Source organism: Glossina fuscipes, unplaced genomic scaffold (genome assembly GCF_014805625.2).
Source record: "Glossina fuscipes isolate IAEA_lab_2018 unplaced genomic scaffold, Yale_Gfus_2 42, whole genome shotgun sequence".
Classification (NCBI taxonomy): Eukaryota; Metazoa; Arthropoda; class Insecta; order Diptera; family Glossinidae; genus Glossina; species Glossina fuscipes.
Genome location: NW_023998426.1, coordinates 1,048,664 through 1,071,704, shown reverse-complemented (window position 1 = coordinate 1,071,704; position 23,041 = coordinate 1,048,664). Strand labels below are relative to the sequence as shown.

Genomic DNA, 23,041 nt, shown 5'->3' with positions numbered 1-23,041 from the left:
TAATAATATACCGTTAAGCAATGAATTTCCAAATGACAGCGCAGCAGCAGCAGCAGCATCACCAACGGTAAAAGCTTCATATACTGTTGCTTCAAATATTGTTGAGCAAAGCAATATTATTGAATTCAAGGGAATCAAGTCAGTATTGCTACTGACTTTCGTACCTAACACTGAGGTACGGACCAAGCGTTTATGTGATGGGTATGCGAGATACCGGCCCCCGTCGAATGTAACTTTCTTACTTGTTATTTTTAAAAACTTTCGCCTGACATATTTTGCCTGCTATTCTTGAGATGATCATGAAGATCACCAGATCGTGGGCAAGAGATTAAAGCTTTTCAACTATTTTGGCGATTTATTAAATTCTTCTAATCTCCAATTCAATTGCCGACGAAGCACAACCAAATAAATATACGCAATAGTTGCTTTTAGTAATCACAAGCTTCTTTCTAACCTGTATAATAGCATTTCCGTGGTACGTGTACCGCTTTCGGCACACAACGTGCAAATTAGACGACCTTTTAATTCATAGTTTTTTGGTGCTTATCACATAAGTAATATTGAAAATACGACGCGAAGAGTTGGGTAAGTATAGGAGGCGGTTGTCTAACAATTGGCAACTGCATGCTTACCGCTATCATCGGTATGAAGAATGAAAAAAAATGAGAGTGGTAACAACAATTGAGCTTGGCGTAGAAATCAGTTTGGTGGTGTACTGAAAACGACGCTCGTGACAAGTACGTCTTTAAAAATAAAAAAAGAGGGGAAAGAGATGCTACTACAAGTCCAATCGTCGCTATTGCAATGATGGCTCTGCGCTGCAAGGACGTTATATTTTATTCTCTTGTTAACAGAACCAACAATTAATGGGAAAATCTCCCAAATTTAATCATTACTTAATCGAAGGGTTTGAGAAGATAATCCAATAAATTTGCTTTAAGGGAAGAACAGGAAAGACGTCCAAACATGTAGCGTAATGCAATACCAAGCCATAGTATTATGACAATGAGAAATTTATATACTTAACCATCTGCCTACCACGAACAAAATCAGACATCTCCCTCCTACTTACGTCAGCGAAGAGTAATTCAGCTGCAGATTATTCCAGTCTAAACGATTCGATTACTAACTTATATGTTTCATTAATAGAGAATCGGGGATTAGTACAATTTCTTACGTGCTATCGAATGTGATAATGAAACTAAGGTTAATTCGATTCGAATTCTATTACTACAACTTTCGCTTTATTACGAAAATTCCCCTAAAATAATATAAATTTTTTATAAGAAAATAATTTTTGAAGTGTTTTAACTGGAACTTTTGGAATTTTTGATTGGGCACTTGGGTTTGGTGAGGCTCGATTTAAATCGGTCCAACTTAATGTCCAATAGAAATCAGCTGGTAATGCAAATGTTCGCGCTAACTGAATCGTTCTCAATTTCGCATTTAACGGAAGTGTAGTGAAAATTACTCATTTAACAGAATCGAAGCGTTGCAGTTTATTGAAAGCAACTCTGTGCTCCTCCCTCCATTCTCAGCACATGGTAGTTTGCATTCACTCGAGATCGTTCGATACACAAACGGGAAACCATATTTATGTACTTGACGTTACATAAATTTTTTAGAAATTATGAGAAAATTTCTTATTCATGTTGGGGAACTTGCAACTATTACGTTGAGATTTTACTAAGCTTACCTACAATGGAGTCCTTTGTAATGAAAATTTATATTTCATATTTTTATTTATATGAATTGAATAAGTTAGTCTCCGATTTTTTGCGTGACTTCAATTAATTTTTATGGATCCAAGAAAACGCATAAGAGACTGCATAAAGTATATATACTTGACATTTCCTAATTTAACTTTCCTAGTGTTTGTAATGCCTGTTTGGCGACGCATAAGCAATTCAGGATAACTTTCGGAACCGACTAAAGCATGATGGCCTTTGAGTTCTTTGTCTGTCGATGTACCCTTCTACGCACTGATAACGAGAAAAGATTGGATCGATCACTGCCTGTAAAGGGGTCTATTTTGAAAAAACATCTATTACGAAAGCTCAATTTTGAATATATCTTGAGCGAAAAAATCAGTGAAAGATGAAATCTTCGTATACTAAATGAGTGTTTAAAATGTAAAAGAGGATGACACAAAATTTTTGGAGCCCCCTCCCTAAAAAGCAATGTATCCCTCTTTGACATAAGAGCTACTTGCCGATGTCAAGTTTTCAAAAATCCGGCTCTAGTTTCCTATGCTGCAGTTAAAGTTTATTCTGTTAAGTTCAAAATATAGAACACAATGCAGTGAATATCTTTCATATTTTTATTCACATTTTAAAGTGCTAGAAATTTTGTAAAAGTCTCCCTTATTTTCCCTGGAAGAGCCTATAACACACAAAAGTATTTCTTTGCACAAAGCTGAACCGAAGTCAAAATCGCCCCAACGCTTGAGAATTTCACGGGCATCGAAAGTCTTTGTTATTGCTTTTGTTGAAGTGTCTGGTGAATACACTTCCTTAAAGCGATTATTCATGAGAGTCATGTGTAATTTGACGCGCTCCCGTTGGGCATCTCTCGCTGTCATAAATCCACTCTCAATAAAACGTTGAAGACAGCGGTCACTAAATAACTGCAAATCTGGTGAATCAACGATAGCGTACAGAACGCGCACAGCGCTTGGGTCATCATTCATAATTTCTAACCCCCGAACATGCACTTTGAAAGGAGTTTTAACATTTGCTAGGAACTCGCTACAAATACAATTAAAAAAAAGCAATTAGGGCAATTTTTTAGAAATTCAAACATAATTACCGACAACTTTGTAATATTGTGGCAGCCTTATTACGTTCTACGTCATCCATTAACACACAAGCGCCAAGAGTGGCATGAAGACTTGAGTCAAGTTGAAATAAACTTTCATCAATGCTGGGTAATTGGGCAGACAAAATTAGTTCCTATTAATAAAAAAAATATTTGTTAAAAGTCTTCCAAATGCTTCTATCAGTTTAGACTTTCTTTGAAAACTTGAAAATTCTCAAGTATTTCATCATAATTTAAGGCTACTCCAAAAAAGTGCGTAGCATTCATTCGACCTCTCAATGAGGCCACCAATACATCAATTTTACGTTTAGCGGTAGCGACAGCATTTCGAGTTTTGCCTTTAATTATGACATTAGTTTCGCGACTTTTATTCCCATTGTCAGCGACGCGAGGGGGTATCATTATTTCAGTTGACGTTTCGGTTTCCAAACGGCGTTTAGTCGCACCCTTAAAACCAATAAGACCGCCATAAAATGAACTGAGAAAATTGATAGAAGTGCATTAATTTTCTTATAATATATTTTTTTCATAAAGCTTACGATGCTACGTGTATCTTCAGCTTAAAAATAGAGTTTTGGCATTCAATGTCACTTAGATCATCATCTATTTCGTCGTTATGTTCTTCCCCATATAAATCTTAAACAGAAAAAAGCTCCCTAAACATTGTATAAAAGCAATGGATTCTTCCCTTACCTCGTTCGTTGTACGCTTGCTTAGCGTTGTGAAGATTGCCCTTCATTGCGGCCTGGGAAGCTTGGCGTTGATCATTAAAATCTTCATGAACCAAATTCACCCGGTAGCGGCGATTGTTACTCATATACACCAACGGCGGAGCTAATATATTCCGGCTCATTATTTCAAACAATTTAGTAAAAGGAAAAATTCGAACACTTTGACAAAATCTAAATTAGTAGTGAACGATACCTCGCCAACTGATTTGTAAAAACTTTTTCTTTTAAAAGTCAGTAGGCGCAGCAGTGCTTTTTTTTTTTTGAATTTTGAGTTAGAGTGCGTTTCCCTTCTTCAAAGAATTCAAGTGAGAGATTTCTAGTTTATTTGTTTTGATTCTTTCATTCATACTTTTTTCCCCTTTTCTTTGTTTACGAATTCTAAATAGTACTCTTCTTCTTTTGCGAGTCAGCAAAACAACAACAACATATGATTTACCGAGCTCAGTAACAAGAGCTTTCAATGTGAACACGAAAGTCCTTATTTGAACCACTATAAATCTGGCGGTTAGCTTCGTACATACGTATATACGTGTGTGTGTCACGATTTCTTAAGTAGCTACTACGTTATCGTGCTTTTTATAAAATATTTTATAATTTACATATGTTGTAATAGCAAATTTTTTTTTTAATAACAATAAGTAAATTTATTTATTAATTGTGTTTCATATGATGGTTTGTTAACAGCTGTTGCGTAAAGAGAAAACGGTAACCCTATTTCTTGTTCTTCTATTCTGTTCTGTTCAGCATTTGTTAAACACGTGCAAGTGTCTTTTACTCCATAATAAATTTATTTGTTTTATTTATTTTACTTCCATCTTAACATCAAAAAAAAATATATATATATATATATATATATAAGAAATATGTCATCTAATATGGGCGAGTCTAAATCGTGGAAGAAAATGAATGAAGAACGTAAAGCTTTGAAAAAACAACGTAAGCAAGAAAAACTTTTGAAGTCTTTAAAAAGAAACCAACAGCAAGAGGATGTAACCGCCGAAAATGCCAAAGCGAAAGACAACAACACGCCGCAGATTATTAAAGAAAATCCCTCTACAATTTCCATCGCGGTTCCAGGTTCGATATTAGAAAATGCTCAATCGATAGAATTGCGTACATACGTTGCGGGTCAAATAGCTCGCGCCGCTTGTATATTTCGTGTGAATGAAGTAATTGTTTTTGATGATATTGGCTTATCGACTGCACGTGAAACCAAAGTTGATTATAATGCCAAAGATGAAGATAAGCACCGCACCGTCCGCAATAGCTGCTTGCAATTAGCCCGCATATTACAATATTTGGAGTGTCCGCAGTATCTGCGTAAATTTTTTTTCCCTCTACACAAAGATTTAAAATATTCTGGTTTATTAAATCCTTTGGACGCACCTCATCATCTAAGGCAAGATAATATATTTCGTTATCGCGAGGGCATAGTGACGGAAAAAGCAGCGAAACCGGGTCATTGTTATGTCAATGTTGGTTTATTAAATGATGTCTTGGTCAACAAGGCTATCGAACCTGGCTTTAGAGTTACAGTTAAACTGGATAATCCGGAAGGTAAGGTTCTGAAAAACATTTTAAGTGCAAATTTTAATGCGTTGTTTTTTGCTTTAGCAAATATAAAAAAACAACGTGCTTCAGTTGTTAGTCCAGATGAGCCGCGACGAGAGTCAGGTGTTTATTGGGGCTATACGATACGTATAGCGCATTCGATAGCTGAGATTTTTACCAAATCCCCTTATCCAAAAGGTTATGATGTCACGGTGGGCACTTCAGATCGTGGTAAAAATATTCATGAACTTGCCCAGCACTCGATGGAGTATAATCATATGCTTTTAGTATTTGGTGGTCTGCAAGGCTTAGAAAGTGCTTTAGCCAGTGATGATAAGTTACAAGTAGATGATCCAGAATTGTTATTTGATTATTATGTTAATGTTCTGCCTCAACAAGGATCCCGTACTATACGCACTGAAGAAGCTGTACTCATAGCTTTGGCCGCAATGCAGGAAAAATTTCATCCAATTATACCAGATAGTAAAGTGGAAATTGTTAAAGGTGCCTTACCGCGCAGTGAGGATACCGGAGGAGCAATATTAAAACCACGAGATTTTAAATCAAAAAAGAAGGATCTAAAACGTAAACTAAAAGAAGAGGAAACGGGGGAATCTCGTCTACCATGCGAACAATTACTCAAGACAACCAAAAGTGTTTCAGAAGATTTTAATGAACAGAAAGGAAAGAAAGCAAGAACAAATCCTTTTAAAAACTATGCAAATAATAGCGACGATGAAGCGAATGGCACACAGGAGGTCGATTTTGAAATCGTAGCAGCAAATGTAATGGCTTCTGAGTTTTCCAACAATGATGCAAACGATTTAAGTAGATTTGATTAGACAGCTGATCGGAGAAGATAGCCTCCACTTCACTGGGAACAAAGTAAGCGAATTGAAAGCTTGTTAAACATTTATTTCAGTTTTCCATTTTTTGTTCGCTCTTGATCTTTACAAATTCGAGTTTAATTGCTTCTACACTTTCATTTGAATCTTTACTTTTTCTTTTTTCTGGGTTCTCGTTTGATTATGCTTATGAATTCGAATTTAATTTTGTACATTGATTATGTGTCCGCTATATAGATTGAAAAAAGAAGAAAGAGGACGGAGTAAATTTTTATATTTGGAATTTAAATTGAACGAAAAAGCAGTCATTGCTTCAGCTTTTGGGAAATGGCAATGATCAGTCATACATGCCTCGATTGGTAAAATAAATGTAGGATAAAAGTCGGAGTACTGTCGCATAACAAAGTCACAGTTCAGAGGGCTATTTAAATAATCCGCTGAAGTAATTAGCCGGCAAACAGAAAATACTGAATACTAAAATTCATAGACTGGATTCGACATAAAAATTGAATACCGTGGGCAAAATTCATAACTTACAATTGGTCTGAAATTTGCCGCCAAAACTTACAAAAACCGTATAAAACTTTAGTGATACAATGCGCCTACACAACATAACCATTTAAGACCCTAAAGAAATTTATCACAGGGCTCACTGGAAGCTCAGTGCAGCTTCAAATTGACTAAAATCTAAAACTTTCCTAAGGAGATCTTAATCTTTCTCACGTTTTGGCTGTAAGTGAAGTTAATTTATGATTATTTTCGTGGTGTGGTTGCCTTCCATTTCAACAGCAGGCAGCAAGTTTTGCAAACTTCCGCTATGAAGTTTCACACCGGATATGTTTAATTGTAACGTGATAATGGAAAACAGTTATATATATATATTTGTATATCCAACATTCACCAAATTTTTTTTTACCCGTCACTTGATTGTGTTGAAACGAACAAAGTCTTTTATGAATTAAGATTATTATCCTGGATCTCTGATATTTCATCATTTAAAATATGCATACATTTACCGCATAGAATTCCAAGATAGGCCCGCATATATAATTATTATTATTATTATTAATTTCGCCACAGAAATAAATTCTAAGACTAAACTCTTAAAAGCACTAGCATCTAAGGCTATCGGCCTTTATTAAAAACTCTACCGCACTTGAGATTCGAACCCACGACCACTGAGTTGCTAGCCGAGACTCTTGCCTACTCGGCAACCCAGGCGGATAGGCCCGCATATAAATAGTGCATATCGTAAGAGATCGTATAAAGTAGATACCGTGCGCACTTGTTGCGTTTCATTTGTATATTGTTCGTGTAGGCGAAACTCTAAAGTGGATTTAGGTAGTTTATAAATTTAATGCGAGGACTTAATTACAAAATATTAAAAATGAAGAAAAATTCAGAAGTTACCAATATCAGCAGATGAAACATTATAGTAGCTCATGGTCCATCATAAAATATCCAACGCCATCTCACGGTTATTCATATAATGATTTTCCAAAATAAGGCGTCGAAAAAGTTCAGTTCAATCTGAACTGTCTTCAATAGCGTTCACCCTTCGATCAAAAAACACGTCAGTGTACAAAATTTGCAAGTTGAATACAAAGAAATAAGACGGACAGACAAGCTTACATTAGAAAATGACTCTGAACTGATGGATGTAATAAAAGATGAGCCTGTCGCAAATTCTTCTGAGTGTCACGTGCATCTCTATAAATTTAATATACCCTTGTTTTATAAGCGGTATGTAGTGCAAAGCGTCGCGGTAGATATAAAATATTCGAATGGATTTACAAATTTTCAAACGTGTGAAGGATTATTTCCTTTCTAGTCTCCTCTTATATTTCATTTTATTAGAAAGAGAGAACCCAGATTTGTTTTGTTTTTTGTTTCATTAGGTGTTTTCATATAATTTCTGTTACATAAACATGTTTGCAAAGCTTAAATACTAAACAATTTTCTCTTTAGCTTTTTTTTTTTTTTTTTTTTAATAATTTTTTTTAATAATTTTTGTAGAAAAGAACAAAAACAAAAAAAAAAGAAAAGAAAAATGCGTAATATATTAAAATATTTATATATATATAAATATATGTTTATAATTTTTCATATAAATCGGGTGGTATGAGGCAATTAGTATGCTCAGGTCTCGTCTATTTTTTGTATATATATATATATATATATATATGTCTTATATGTTTTTTTTTTTCTATTGCTTTAATTAAAAAATTTTTCGAAAACCTTTTATATCGAAAGTAGAAAAGAAAGTAAGAAATAAAAATTTTTGTATATAGCTGGTGATTACGAAAACACCTATATATTCAGTGCAGGTTTCGTCTAATTTAATCGCTTTTCTAAATCATCAAATTTCCGATGAATGCAAAAATTTTACAATTCAATAACATCACACACACATATTATATAACAAACAAGTATTTTTCTCATAACATTTACATCAATTATCCATTTTTTTTTTCAATTATTTTTTCTTACAAGACTAAGTACAGAATTTTTCATACTTTTGATCTTAAAATCTCATTTTTTCTCTATATATATATATAAATTGTTTTTCTTTTATTAATAATTTTTAAAGTTAAGAAAAAAAAAAAGAAAAGTTTTTGCAAAGCCTTATAGTCATTATTTATTATTCATTTTACTTAAATTCTATGGAGAAAATTGAATGCATTTTCGTTTATCTTTAGAATAAATCTCTTTTGAAGAATTTTTGTCTGAAAAAAAAGGCGTTTTGTTGTTACGTTCGTGTATGTCGAGGTACACAAATTTTCTAAAAGATAAATATTTACAAACAACTATATTAACTATGATAACTACTTATAATAATAATAATAATAATAATAAGAATCGTCTAAGAGAATTTTGCAGCTGCTTTTGGTACATAAAGTCTAGTAATTTTTTGCTTTTTCGAAATTTTCTAAGCTTTCGCTTTCAATATTTGCTTTACTTATCATTATTGTTTTTTTCTTCTCGTTTAGCTATTTAAATGACTTAAGCATTAAAATAATACTATAAACTTTGTTTTGTTATATGTTTTACGTAAAAATACTTTTTCTGTTTTTTTTTTTTGATATTTTCCCTAACAATTATCGATAACTATATTGGATTAGTTTTCTTCTGTCTATGTGTGTGTAAATCATAAGTTCATTCAACTATATATAATAGGTGGCGACATTGTCCTCGGAAATGATTAACTATGGAACGATAGTATCGTGAAAACGTGTTTCTGGAAAGATATCCTCTTCGATTTCCAAACGTGTATCACTATGGCCCAATAGTGATTCAGCATCTTCCTCGCAATGACGCATCGGATAACTAAACCCATCGCCGAAGCTAAAAATTGTTATAAATATATATGCATACATACAGGAAAATTTGTACATTTTGTATATGTAAATCAAATAGTCTAAGAATGAATTTTGCTTTTTTTTTTTTACATGAGAAAATTAAAATGTTTTTCCTTATACTTAATTAATTATTTAAAAAAAAAAAAAAAAAAAAATTTCACACTTAATAAGAGAAGCAAATTAATGACAACGAAATTCGCTGAGATAAACCGCTTTCCAACTTCAATATGAAAATGAACTCGATTTCGACAAACGTATTGAGATTTTGAAAACTAATAGGTGCTTGCATATATTCTGATCATCTTTTTTACTTAAAAAAGGCATTTATTAAGAAAAATTGCTAGAATATGTAATAATCAAAATATTTTCCCATCATTCTGGCAACATAACGGCACCGTCAGCACGTCGAAGGACCGATATCGGTTTGGCAGCAAATCAATCATCGACTCATTTTCGTGCTTCGTCAGCGTTTCGAAACCGCATTCCAACCAAGCTATGTCACGTCGATCTGGACTAGTGGTAATGAGTAGGCGCTGGGTGCGGCAGAACTTCCCATTCGAGCTGCAACAATATATCCTTGTCAATTCTTGCAACGTTTGATCGAGCATTGTCATGAAAGAGGATAATTTTGCGTCTGTTAGCCGCCATTGCTGGCCTTTATATCGTTCAATTTGTTCAATTGATGTAATAAACGACAAATTGCTGGTCTCACCATGCGCACAGCAAATGGCATTTTCGATAGTCATTTGCCCGCCTTTTGGATCTTTCCCATCGCATGTAAACATGTACAAACAGTTCATCAATTCATCTGTTGCTACGCTATTCGAAGGTTCTTTGCATGTTTGAGCTGCGCTTTCGGCCAATAAATCCTTGCAATTCATTGTCTTTCAATTTTTTGGTCCTTCAGGCTATTCTTTGTCCTTGACCTCAAAATCATCTGTTTTAAACTGTTCAAACGCAAATCGAAAATTGGGATAAGCTTCTAAAAGTGTTCGATAGGCTTCGCTAGCACACTTCTTCAAATCAAACAACAGAAGTAATGAATGCCGGAAACCATAAACACTGAATAACTCATTAAGACGAAATGGAAAATTTATATTTCAACAAGAGAAAGATCAAGACCATCGAATTCAACCGTTGTGTAGACTGATGCTTCGCAATACCTTATTTCATTTTGACAGACAGAAGTCGCTGATCAAAATACATGCAGGCACCTATTATACATAAAATATGTATGAAATTTCTGATCCGAACCTTGGCAGCATGATAATGTTTTTTCTTAATCAGAACTCTCTTCGGGCAAGAACGGTTTATTAGCTAAACCGGTAAATTTATTATTTTCCTTCTTTGTAATCGTTAGCTAAAGTTCACTAACCACTCGATTACTACCAAGTTTAAAACCCTGATTGGATGTTCACTTACGCAATAGATACTAGGTGTCCAAATAAGTTGAATAAACCCCAGGTCGGAAAAGCCAATTAGGCCTTAAGTAGCAAAAATATTAGGTTTTGTGCAAGTGAAGCGTTAAGTCGCGAAAAGCCATAGCTAAGCTTTAAGTCGTAGAAACTTGTTGTTAAGTTATAATCCCCAACGGTTCATACTTAAGCCTTAGCTAGCGGAATGTCATAGTTAAATTATAGTAAACAGGATCTTTGAAGTCGTAAAATTCCCATTACACATATATATGTGTGATTGTGTTAATGCATAATAATGTAAGGTGGAATTATGCACATATATAAACTCATCAAGAGAGCAATTGTTGTGAAGACTGAAAGTGCAGTGAGTGTTATAATGTAATAGGGCAGTTATTTGAAGTGGTGAGGAACAGATAAACGCAGTTTATTTTGAGAAGGGATCTCGGCAGCCGTTAAATGAATTTTGGCATCATCTTTGGCATTGTGTTTTTTTAGAAAGTTTCAGCAACACTATATTCTCACCAAGACAACATAGGATGTGTTAGTTATTTCATTAACACCATTTTTGTATTGAGCTTTTATTGTGAAGATTCGCATACGTGCGTCCGTCTCACGCAAAAGCAACCAAGGAAATAAGTTTCACTTTAGGCTGCGAAGTTTTACTGCATCCGCTATATTCTCCAGGTCTGACACTTTCCGATTACCAATTATTCAGATTCGTGTAGTCACATTTAGCAGGTTAATAGTTCAAAGAGTTTGAAGATGTGCGAAAATGGATCTATGGCTATTTCTCCTCCTCGTCAGCAAGTAGCAGAACACCTATAGATTATCCTACCCGTGGCAAAAGACTATAAATAATGATGCTTCATATTTCGATTATTAAGCTCGATAGCAATCAAATTTTACATAAAAAGCGGGACAAGTTTATTTATTCACCTATCAGTTTAGTGCAGGGTTATAGGAGATGTTAAACTTTCAGATTTAAACCAATTTTTAGGGTACAGCTTTAAATTTTGACAATTTGGATTTAACCTATTGTTATGAAACTGAAAGGCTTGACAAAATAGCCTGCAGACTTCGCCCGCAAAAGGCTACCTAACTGAAGGTGATCTAACACTGCAGATGATGTGAATGACGTTGAAACGTTATAGCCGAATAAAGGCGAGATCCTTTAAATATCTTACTTTAGATTGCAAAAATTTCTCAGAATATAGTTTTATAAAAATAAATTCGTAAATATTTTTTCAGATCAACCTGAGCAAAGCATGTCAAGTGTGCTAAATTTTTATATGGAAGATTTCGGTAATATGGACTCGTCCTAGGCGAAAACATGCCAGGGCACCAAATTTTATCTGACTGGATCGAAAATTGTACAACATTACATGAGTACGCATCAAACAGATGGACGGACGGACGCATTTAAATCGATTAGATTAGATTGCGAATCATTCTGAATCGATTGGTATAACAAAAACTTCAAAGTCGTCATCGTTCTGGATTTATAGCCGCGAATATGGGAATTGGTCGCATTTTTTCTGATCCGCGAATAGTGAAACCACGAATAAGTAACTTTTACTGTATATACATGTATTTTTTTGGAAGATATAAAGAAATATGAAAAAATTGAATTTCTGTAAGATGTTGGCATTTCTATTCAAAGCCTTAATTGAACTTCTTCCAAGTTTTATGCACAAGAAAGCGGTTCACCCAAACATTGTTTATACTCTATTCGCGTTAGGTATATGCACCACTTGCGATACGAGTGAATGTATGCAACACTTCGAAGGATTTAAAATAGACCCATATTTTGTTATATCTATCAATTCAACATCACTGGCATTCTTGTATTTAATCTACAGGCCGCATTTTTGAAATATTTTGATGACATTTCGTACGCTCACGTATTTTTTGGCTCAAGTATGTACGCTATTGAGAGAGGTTCCGAACGGACCATTTTTTCGGTACCATTTCTCATAGATAGCTTCATTTTGAAAAGTCATATGAATAACGATAGTATGGTGTAGGGTACTTAACAGCGGGCCTTGGCCCTATATAAACTTTTTATCCGATTTTATTTGCATTTTGTTAGTCAACCGAAAATCAAAATTTCTCTCCAATTCTACTCTTTTATTTGTAGTGGACATAAGTCGATCTTTTGAAATCTATTCCTCTCATTCCCTACGCTATTTCCCTCTCTCTTTCGGGAATATGTGTTTAAATTGCTTCGCAAAATTTCAGCAATGGCGAATGTATTCTTTATACACAGTGTGTGTGTAACAAGAAATTAGATTGTATTGAAATTACTAGACAAAATATCCGACAAGGATTTATGGACGCGCCATGACGAATATACTCGTCGTAACATCAAATTTTGGGACTTTTTTCATAACGACAGCACTCATCATATGCTGTTAACTGACTAAAGCGACTGTCCATCGTTGAGGGGACGTCTGGTACCTTGCATTGTCTCCGACAGTAAGTTAGTGATTTTTCAATAGTTAAAACTTAACTTAATCTTTTCTCAATTACTATTTTCATTGAATGAATTTCATGAATATGAATAGCATGGGCAGAGTCAAGACACCTTTGCCTATGCTCTCTACCCTATTCAATCTACATTTCTTATATTCGTTTCATATCGTTTGTGTCATGGAAAATGCAATTTTTGTTGTAAATGGCGTTTTGTTTTGTTTTTTAGATAGTTTGAATAATTGCATTCTTTGGAAGATTTTCCTTTTTAAAAAGCTAACATCATTTACCGTTACAGATGTCTCTGAGGGTTTAACGTCTGCACCTGGCTTGATGCCTTAATCAAACGGGTTGCCTACAATCATAGGCACTCATTTGAGTCGAGTGACCACCCCCCCGGGGGGAAAAACAATCCCCTAATAAGGGGGCCTTTCTTACCCCGAAGTGCGCAGATGGTTCACCGGGTATGGCCGAATGAACCGCCACTCTGGTCAGTAGTGAGGCCTAGCTGCACTCAAATTGTTCCATTTTGGCTAAGAACTTGCCAACCACAACCACCACGAGTACTCCCCGAAGGGCCGCACCCAAGCAGTCAGGACTCACAAATTGATCAACGATATGCGTTCAAAAAGGGTAAACATTGCGCTCGCTTCCGCCATAAGGCTTCCACGGCACCGTTGATCAATTACCACCATTGCCCGCAGGCATCCGTGACATATGTTCAAAAGTAAAATAAGGCAAAAGGGGAAAAAGCCTTTCCGTCAAATCCCTTTTTAATTTTTTGCATGTATCAATTAATTCTCGAGAGGGTTTTTTATTAATCGGCCAAAGGGAAGGCCGTCCGTCAATTCCTTTTTGTATTATTATTATTCTTGAGAAAAAATTATTTTATTTCGTTACGACTTGATGAACAAAGTCCATCATACACCCGCAGGCATACGTGGCTTTGTGAGGCGAGCCTCCTGGCCCCCGTGGCTCCCAGTTTATTTTTCAAAGCCTTAGGCATATTTTGGCGGTTGTTAAAAACAACCGTACTTGCTTCGGATTCACCATACTTCCCTGGTTGCCAACACCAGTGAACTACTTTTCTTGGAGATATATAGGTCTTGGGTATTGCACTGACATGGCAGGGGCGATCTACCATGCACATTTACCGTTACAATACAATAACGGTGTAAGAAATTGATGTTCATAAGACAAGGTAACAAGCTTGATTGCGAAAGAACGAACGAACATTAGTAGAGCGCCGTAGTTGTTCAACCCTGTGCAACACCAATGTTTGTAAAGCTTCAATAATAATAATAAGTTGGATTCATTTAGCATCAAACGTTCTGCTATCTCATCTTAATACAGATACTTTGCTTAATATTTACATAACAACCGATTTTATTGTAAAAAAATGAATGAGGAAATCTTACTTCACTACCTGTGCCAAACACTACTACTTGATTAGATTATTTATATGTAATTATAGAAAATAAAATTCAAATCATACATTTATGTAAAGATAAGTTTTAATATTAATAATAACGGTAAAAAAAAAACATATATTTAAATAAAATTCGTTAAAAAACTATATAAATAACAAGCTTTTGTTTATGTTTCTTTTTTCTTTTTTTTTATGTAAGTAATTCAGCTTAACAGCGAAATGAAATTGGTCTCACAGCAAATATTTGTCTGATGATGAGATGAATCATGTAGGAAAATAGCGCAAATATTTCATATTTACAAACTCAAAGTAATATTACAAAACTATGTTTTACATTAAAGAATAAAAAAGAGGGGAAGGAAACAAAAAAAAAAAAAAAAAAAAAAAAACATACAAATTATGATTAAATGCAATTTTCCATTTCTTGAATCAACTCTTTTTCTTCGTCAGATTGTTTCAATTACGCTAACTAATGTCGATAATGATGATGACGTTGGCGGCGATGATTGTATTAACAAAATTATGCAATTTTATGAATTTCAACAACATTTCGCTGTAATGACGCATCGATTAATTTAATTTCAGGCAGTTGTTCTTTGTCCGGTAACTGCGTTACAACTTCTAAATCGGGCATAGCGATGACTACATTGCCGTTATTAACATTAGCAATAATTGATGAACATGAAGCAGACTTTACGGCACTGGCAATAAGAGAATGAGAGGGCGATACATCACCGGCAGCGGCAGCGACAGCAGCAGCAGCAGTTGGTAAATATGAGATTTTTGGTTCAAGCTGCAACTGCTGCTCATCATCTTCCCGAAATTCCGAACTAACGTTACATGATGATGACATTGTAGTAGAAGTTTGATTATTTTTTATTAACTTATCTGTCGCTTGTACCTCCAATCTTGCATCGGTAGCACCCATTGAATTGTAGATGGGCTTCTGGTACACTTGTTGCGTTCTCATTGCATAACGAAGCCCATCGCCTTGACTGTGGTTTGTCGAAAAAATTTGTGCATATAGAGAAGATGGGGTATATACCCAAAAGTATATACATAGATATATATATATATATATAACATTTTATATATTGTTTCAAGTGAAAAAAAAAAACAAAATCGTTTAGCAATAAAATTGCATTATATAGCAGGAGAGGTAACATTTTTTATGCGTATTATGCATATTGCAATTGGAAAGTTAGAATCGTGTTAAAGGACACACATACATGGAGCGAAAATTACATTCACTAATGAGAAATTTTCGATTATGTACTTATTTTATGTAAGAGCTAAGAAAATGTTTACCTATTTTTATGTTAAACTATTTTGACATTCTGAACATTAATTATTTATCCATTTTAGACTATGATGAAAATGATGATGATCAATTTTTGTTATAAGATGTAAGCGAAAACAATAAGAAAGCAAAAAAAAAAACCTCTTTCTTGTATATCGAACAGAAAGCTAAACAAGGAAAAGATTTAAAATTTTATATTTGTTCTAATTATCAGTTAACCTGCTTAGGAGAAGTGTTAATATAACTTTCAGTCATAGTTTGTTATGTTCTACATTAGGTACTGAAAAAATTTCGATTTGTTTCGACTTCGATATTAGCAGGCATCTATTCAGAGACGTCGTTTAATCAAAGCGTAGCTCTAACTAATTAAGTACGCTTTACACCACTTGTCGTGCAAGTGTGCTAAGTTTGTGCGGATGTATGCAACAAACAGAAAGACGTGATCCATCTTATATTATACCGATCTAAGCTTGCCTGTGTGCCCGTCTGTCTTGTTTTTTTCGGTTCAATCTACAGGTTGTAATTTTCGGAGTATTGTGTTTTGTCCCAAAGACGAACGCTATTGAAAATGTTTCGGATCGAGCCACCTTTTTCATTCATCCCCTTATAAAACCTTATTTTGAAACGTCATCTCATTATATTAAACAAAGTCCTGTAGGCTATTTAAGGGTGGGCCGGATACCACTATAGTTTTTTCACTTATTTTTAAGTTAATAAAATCATAAAACAGTCGAGTGGCATTATTTACACTAGCTAAGTTGCTAATATTCCTTTTATGGACTTTTATATTAGACAGATATACCGAAAAAAGAAAAAATGTTAGAGAAAGTCCACCATAATTATGCCTTATTGAAAGCAGAACAAAAATTTACAAGAAGGATTGAGGTTTTGAGTAAAGTATATATTGAAAAAATTATGGAATTGACTCTCGGTAAACGCCATTTACGCACTTGGCGAAGGTAACAAGAGATTGTTATATGCTTCATTTGATTGTAGGACATGGAAATAGATTAACACTTAGCTTGCTAAAAAGAATCAAAATTTCTCTGCTTGTTGGTCACAATCTCGAACCTCTCTCACGATCAAGCGCAGAATTTGGTGATTTTTTGTTTTTATCAAACTCAAGACTATCCATTAGTTGGAGGAGGCTTTATACTGTTATTATTAATCAACACATTACGTGAGCTTGCATTCAAAGATGGTGTTGAAAACTGATGTGATAATGAGTTAATATTCCTGCGATTTGTCTATAGGCAAGTGCGGTTTACTGTTAGAACATTTATTTAGTTACGGCTCTTTATTTGTAGCATATACACCATAGGGATTATGAGTATAGTAATTTTGTCATTTTATCTAGAATTATATGCTAAAGGTTTCAAAATATAGATGCATTTTTGATTAGAATTCCCATAAGCTTCTATTTAAGATCTCAAGTCAAATTAAAAACGTTTATCTGCAGTTCAGTATATCAATTCTTAAACTTGTAAGGCAGGAAATATGAAACTGAAATGATTCTGCAAATGCCTAGAAAACTCAAGGCAACAAACACTTTTTTTGACTGATTATTTAATTATTTTACTTAATGCATTCGGAACAGGATGATTTTCAATTCCGGTTCACGGAAATTTTTTCTGATGCATTTCAGTTTTCTTTCAATTTTTTTCTGTTTGTTTTTGATAAGAAGCACAACAACAAACGGACATCACTAAATCGACATACAATGTTTTTGAGAATGATTGCAACCTCTGTTGCGGGCTTATATTGTAATTAATTTTCCATTTTCATTACTAAGAAAAAAGTATGTTAAGTATTAGTTCACAGCAAGCAAACATTTTAAATATCTTTCTTTATATGTTATAACATGTACAAAAGTTAATTTAGCTGAATAAAAAAATAACTAAACTAAACATTCGACATACGACACATCAAATAAAAATTAATTAAAATTATGTTCTGTAATTACCTGGTAAAAACTGGCAAAAACCACAATTTCCAGTCATCACCAAATACTTCTTGAAAATTGGCCAATTTACCTAAATTGTAACCATTTTTATCCTGACCGCCAATACGAAAAATAGGTGCACGAAAGGCCTCTACAAAGTGTTTAAAAAGATTATTCAGTGTTTTTCTTTTCTGCAAAAATTATGCATAAAATAGTAAACGCTTACCTAACGTGGTACGATTCACTAGCAGCAAATAGACATGATAACCAAAGAGACTAATCAAACTGATGGCGAACATGAAGGCCACAAAAAATAGGAACAATATATGAAAACGGCCCATACTACCGCCCAATTCACCCTGTTCAACAAATTCCGACTTGATTATATCAGGAAACACAAATTATAATTGAACTACATTGCATTCGGGTCAAATAATATACGGGGATTATTTACACTTACCCTCCAGAATCGTATAAAACATTCTAATGAAGTTAAAGCTACGTACAGGCAATATAGTAGAGCGTAGCCCAGAAAGAGCACAAAAAATTTGTAATTTGTAAAATTAACACAATTATTAACCCAAGGGCAGTGATGATCCATTTTTAAAATGCAAGTTCCACAAACACTGCAATGATGCGAACGATCCGGTTTAATGATTTTGCATTTGTCACAAAATCGTATTGAACCACTAAGGGTCCTAAAAAAAAAAAAAAAAGAGAAAGAGAAAAAAATTCGTAATAGGTAAGAAAATTATATTCGGTCGCAACCGAGTTTATACCCATCACCGCTTGTTTAATTTTGATCCATAATATAGATAAGGTATGGTATCTGAAGGTTCTGCTAATGTTTTATAAATTGAGTGGAACAGTTTTTTTTCAATATCTACGTATGCATGTAAGGAACCGGTCAAAGGAAAATCTTTATTATTGCAGCGATGGTCACCGGTCATTTTCGTCGTGTTCTCAGTTCGATTTGATTCTGCGCGCAAGAATTTGCAATGTTTGTATCGGTTTAGAATCTGATAGTGATCGAGAATATCTATATTTTATGAGGTATCTGAAGCTTCCTTTTAGATATTGAAAATATTTTAACAAAGTGAATGTAGCCGTTATGGTGATGGGTATAATTTATATGCAAGAAGGCAAATATTTTTACCGATTGGATACTGGATAATCTTTCGCAATATATTCGAGCAATCTTTTTTGTTGTTCTTGGTTTTCAATGCGGAGTAAACGTTCGATTTCCACTTCGGGGATACGCCACTATTAGTGTAAAAAGTTGATGAATAAAAAACAAACAATATTTGAAATGTTATCTTATCGTCAATGAATCACTTTCACTGTTTGTAGATTAATTTAAATGCATAAAAATGGTAACTTACAGTAGATGGTACCGTGCCAGCAGGTGTGAATATCGTTTTCCAATATGACCATAGAAAAAGTGTGTTTATTATGTGATAGAATAGCAAAAATATAACCTTCTCAGCGGTATTGTCAATAGCAACTATAGAGGAAAGAAGTGGAGAATAGTATAAAGGAATGGAAAATTTTGTATTCTTACGGAACTTACGTATGCATAATTCTACGACATAGGCATAATAGGACCAAACTATAATGGAGAGTATAAATAATACCGGTATCCATTTAAGGACACGCATGCATCCAGCACAAGAATTTGTCTTCTTTTTACGCTCTCCTAAGTTACTCATATCTTCTATTACTTCAAAGTTCCGATGAAAAAGTATAAACTCTTAACTTGGAAAAATGTTCCGAAAATTAAGTCTCTTGGAGTAATTTCTATACACTTCTTAAGAATACGTTGTCATCGTCATTTTTCCAATTATAAATCTACTAAATGCACATTTTCATTAAGTTTTTCATTTGTTTTACAGAGAGCATGGAATCATCAAATAATGGAATCTTAAACACACACACTTCGAACACACGATTATATTAAAAAGAAAACTTTTTTTACTGAGTTTTCTGAATTATGACGAATAGTTAATAAATTAAATTATATATATTTTCTATTTTCTAAATTTCTCTAATCTCTTGTTAATTTTTTCTTAATAAAAAGAAACACGATCTCTAATAAAATATTTTTCTTTTTTGTTGTTGTTTTGGCTTTTTTTTTGCATTTGACGTTCGCTCTAGAGTTGCCATAATTAAATGCAAGACATCAGTACCACAGAATTTACACAATCTTATCAAATCTTTATACAAAGATTTGGTATCTCTCATCGTTATTATCTTCGAGAAGAGAGAGAGAGAGAAACCATTAAATTTCCCATTTTTTTTTTCAATTTATAAGGGAAATTTGTTTACATATGAAAGGCGTATTTCTCTTTCTCTCATTTTTGTTATCTTCATTTACATCAGTACTTTTTATCTATAAAGGCATATATATCGCAGAGATTCAATAAGGAATACAATATAGATTCTCAGTATTCTCAGTAGTTTTTTGGCTCGGAAATAATTCAGTTTTAAATCGGTTTAAATAATTGGTGTAATAAAATAATAAACGTGTATATATATATATATATATAAATATATATGTATATATGCATACATATACCTACCTGTATAAGAAAAATTATAGCAAAGTGTATAAAATTGATTAAATAATTTTTCGTTTAATTTATTTTCAACTTTTTTTTATGGAAAAAGTGTTTAGATCTAAGGTTAAAATAAATAATTTATTTATATATAAAAAAATATTAAATATAGTTAAATATTCATTGATAATGTTAGTTAAAAAAAACATCCTTGGAGAGAAAAAGAAATAGTTTTGGTTACAAATGAAAAAAACAAAAAACAACAAAAAAAAAAAAAGAAAAATAACACTCACACAGGCATACATTCACATTTTTAGGCAAGTGAAAAAGTATATAGATATAAAGCATAAGATAAGATGGCAGAAAAAAAAAAAAAAAACTAGGTGAAGTAAAAAACACATGATTTAAAATGATATGAAAAGAAAAACTAGAATAGGTTTTTTGTTTTAAAGAAACGATAAAGAAAGAAGAACAAAATTGATTATCTATCTACCTGGTCCTGTTTTGTGTACATGGCACATATCTACACGAATCGCATAAAGTTAATATGCGGCGACTATGTGCGCTTGTGTGCTCTAAGGCAAATAGAAACAATCAATATTCACTTAAATAGTGTTTGGTGTCAGTAGGTGGTGCGTTCTTAATGGTCGTTGCCTTGCTTCGCTATAGGTCGGCTCTGAACGTTTCGGAAGTTCGGTTCTCCGCTATGTTAAATTTAGAAACATTTTAAATTATTTTATATACATATATACATATATATATATATATATGTATATTGTGTTGTTCTCATTATCCAGCCATTATTTTTGGGGACATTAATTACGAAATATGAAAAGCGAAAAAGCATTTATTTTACTTGAGTTTTTTTTAAGGTTTCTTGCAACATTTAAATGCAGTTAATGGCTTACAAAACAAGGTTATAACCTCTAACACTGTACACATTTACGCTTTACTTACTTACATGCATAAAATAAAATGTGTCAGTTAAGTTTATGAAGGATTTTTTTCTATTTTCAAAGAAAATTTTATACCGGTTTTCTTTTTAATGTTCGCCTCAAGTACAAGAGAGAGAGAGAGAGAGAGAGAGATAGAGATAAAGACAATAGAAATAAATCAAATCAATAGTAAAAATTTAGTTTCTCTTTGTATAATACACTTACGCATGCATTTATATATGTGTGCCTGTATGTGCCTGGCTGTGCCTGTGTGTGTGTGTGCGCTTGGAAAGGTCTAACATAAAAGTCAAATGTTTATTATTTATTTATTTATTATCATTTCAAAAATTTGCAAAATCACACATACGCGATAGACAAGTGTTTCCAAACCAAGTGCCCAGTTAAATGTTACTCTCATCCGAGACATAATAAATTCAAAGTCATAAAAAAAAAAATAAAAGAATTATTTATTATCAGTGATTTAGCCGCCGTCCAAAACGTGTAAACATTGTTGTCATTGCACTTTGAGTCATTTTATCATCTCTTAACAACGGTAAAACAAGCTTAACTTGTAATCATTAAGTTAAAAAAAAAAAAAAAAATAATTACTACGTTTTTCCTCTTGATTCATAGGATAAAAGAGAAGAAAAAAAGACCCGCGTTTATTACTTACTTTTTCGTGATTTTCAACATGACAAACTCTCTCTCTCTCTCTCTCTCTCTCTATCTCTCCATCTCACTCCCTCTTTCGCTTAATATAGATAAATCAAATAATTTTTTTTTTTTTTAATAAATTTTGTTTAGATCTCTTGCAAAACATCGTTGATCGATGTTTAAGTCAACACATGTGTTAAATAAATGGTGCAAGTGTGTAAAAAAAAAATCAATGAAAATCTCGGTGCTCTACATATAACCGTTTAATAACTATCAGATCAATAAAACAAAAAAAAAAAAAAAAGAGAAACAAGAAGAAGAAGAAGAAAACAAAAATATCTCATTCTTATTTAATTCAAAAGAAAACTTTTTAGTTCTACTGAAAGCAGAAAAATTCTGAACAAACTTTTTGAAAATAAATAAAAAAAAAAGACTTGTTTCTCGCACTTCGCCATCTCACGAAATCAGAACACATATTTTATTTCTTTTCATTTTTTGTTTTGTTTTTTTTTTTTTTTTTTTTTGGAAAGAAATTAATTATATCGGATATTATTAATCAACTTTAAAGCAAGAAGAAACAAAGTAAGTTTACAATGTTATAAACATTTTAATAGCATTTATATCATATAGATACTACATGCATATATATGTATATATATATATATTTATACATACATATGAAGATGTTTATTTTTGTTAGATAAAAGTGAAAACAATTTGAAATCAAATTAAAAATAAGACGAAAAATCATATTCATTAGTCAATAATCTATTGCTCATCATTTCTTATAATATTCTGACAATGCCTTTAATCTCCAGTTAAAACTGGAACCAAAAAAGATTCAGTTTGTTAACTGAAGAGTAGAATAGACTTTTGCGTTAAGTTGATATCATTCCATGGGAAAATTTGTAATTTTTCTATCGGATAATAATGCGATAAACTTTTTAATCTCCAGTTAGAATTGAAATTAAAACATATTCGGTTTGCTAACAGAAGAGTAGAACAAGACAGCTTTGGATTAAGTTGATTCCCTTCTGGC

General features: G+C 33.0%; 4 protein-coding genes across 10 annotated transcripts in view; 2 read left to right on the top strand and 2 right to left on the bottom strand.

Annotated features, from left to right (window-relative positions):
- Window positions 1-2,240: 2,240 nt before the first annotated feature.
- On the bottom strand, window positions 2,241-3,965 carry LOC119636964 (activating signal cointegrator 1 complex subunit 1). The gene is made up of 5 exons (XM_038032723.1): window positions 3,511-3,965; window positions 3,357-3,453; window positions 3,013-3,295; window positions 2,809-2,951; window positions 2,241-2,747 (listed from the first exon to the last, which is right to left on the bottom strand). The coding sequence occupies exons 1-5, from the start codon at window positions 3,668-3,670 to the stop codon at window positions 2,321-2,323; spliced, it is 1,110 nt and encodes a 369-aa protein (XP_037888651.1). The 5' UTR covers window positions 3,671-3,965; the 3' UTR covers window positions 2,241-2,320.
- A 384-nt stretch (window positions 3,966-4,349) lies between these two features.
- On the top strand, window positions 4,350-9,206 carry LOC119636880 (putative methyltransferase C9orf114). Its single transcript, XM_038032558.1, has 3 exons — window positions 4,350-5,105; window positions 5,163-5,984; window positions 9,122-9,206. The coding sequence occupies exons 1-2, from the start codon at window positions 4,412-4,414 to the stop codon at window positions 5,939-5,941; spliced, it is 1,473 nt and encodes a 490-aa protein (XP_037888486.1). The 5' UTR covers window positions 4,350-4,411; the 3' UTR covers window positions 5,942-5,984; window positions 9,122-9,206.
- LOC119636881 (palmitoyltransferase ZDHHC15) lies at window positions 9,081-19,907 on the bottom strand. Of its 7 annotated transcripts, none has more exons than XM_038032561.1 (8): window positions 19,429-19,904; window positions 19,241-19,362; window positions 19,015-19,121; window positions 18,319-18,556; window positions 18,085-18,235; window positions 17,880-18,009; window positions 15,501-15,611; window positions 9,081-9,289 (listed from the first exon to the last, which is right to left on the bottom strand). In XM_038032561.1, the coding sequence occupies exons 1-8, from the start codon at window positions 19,565-19,567 to the stop codon at window positions 9,151-9,153; spliced, it is 1,137 nt and encodes a 378-aa protein (XP_037888489.1). In that variant the 5' UTR covers window positions 19,568-19,904; the 3' UTR covers window positions 9,081-9,150. The 7 variants fall into 7 exon arrangements, with proteins under 7 accessions (XP_037888489.1, XP_037888490.1, XP_037888491.1 ...); XM_038032565.1 differs by having other exon boundaries at window positions 9,189-9,289; window positions 15,518-15,611; window positions 19,429-19,903; XM_038032564.1 differs by lacking the exon at window positions 9,081-9,289 and adding an exon at window positions 15,324-15,446 and having other exon boundaries at window positions 15,518-15,611; window positions 19,429-19,903.
- A 2,245-nt stretch (window positions 19,908-22,152) lies between these two features.
- The window catches only part of LOC119636971 (cAMP-dependent protein kinase type II regulatory subunit), a 78,877-nt gene continuing 77,988 nt past the window's right edge, over window positions 22,153-23,041 (top strand). The window contains exon 1 of the mRNA XM_038032734.1: window positions 22,153-22,584. The gene's annotated coding sequence lies outside the window, so the exon portion shown is untranslated. The remainder of the gene's footprint in view (window positions 22,585-23,041) is intronic.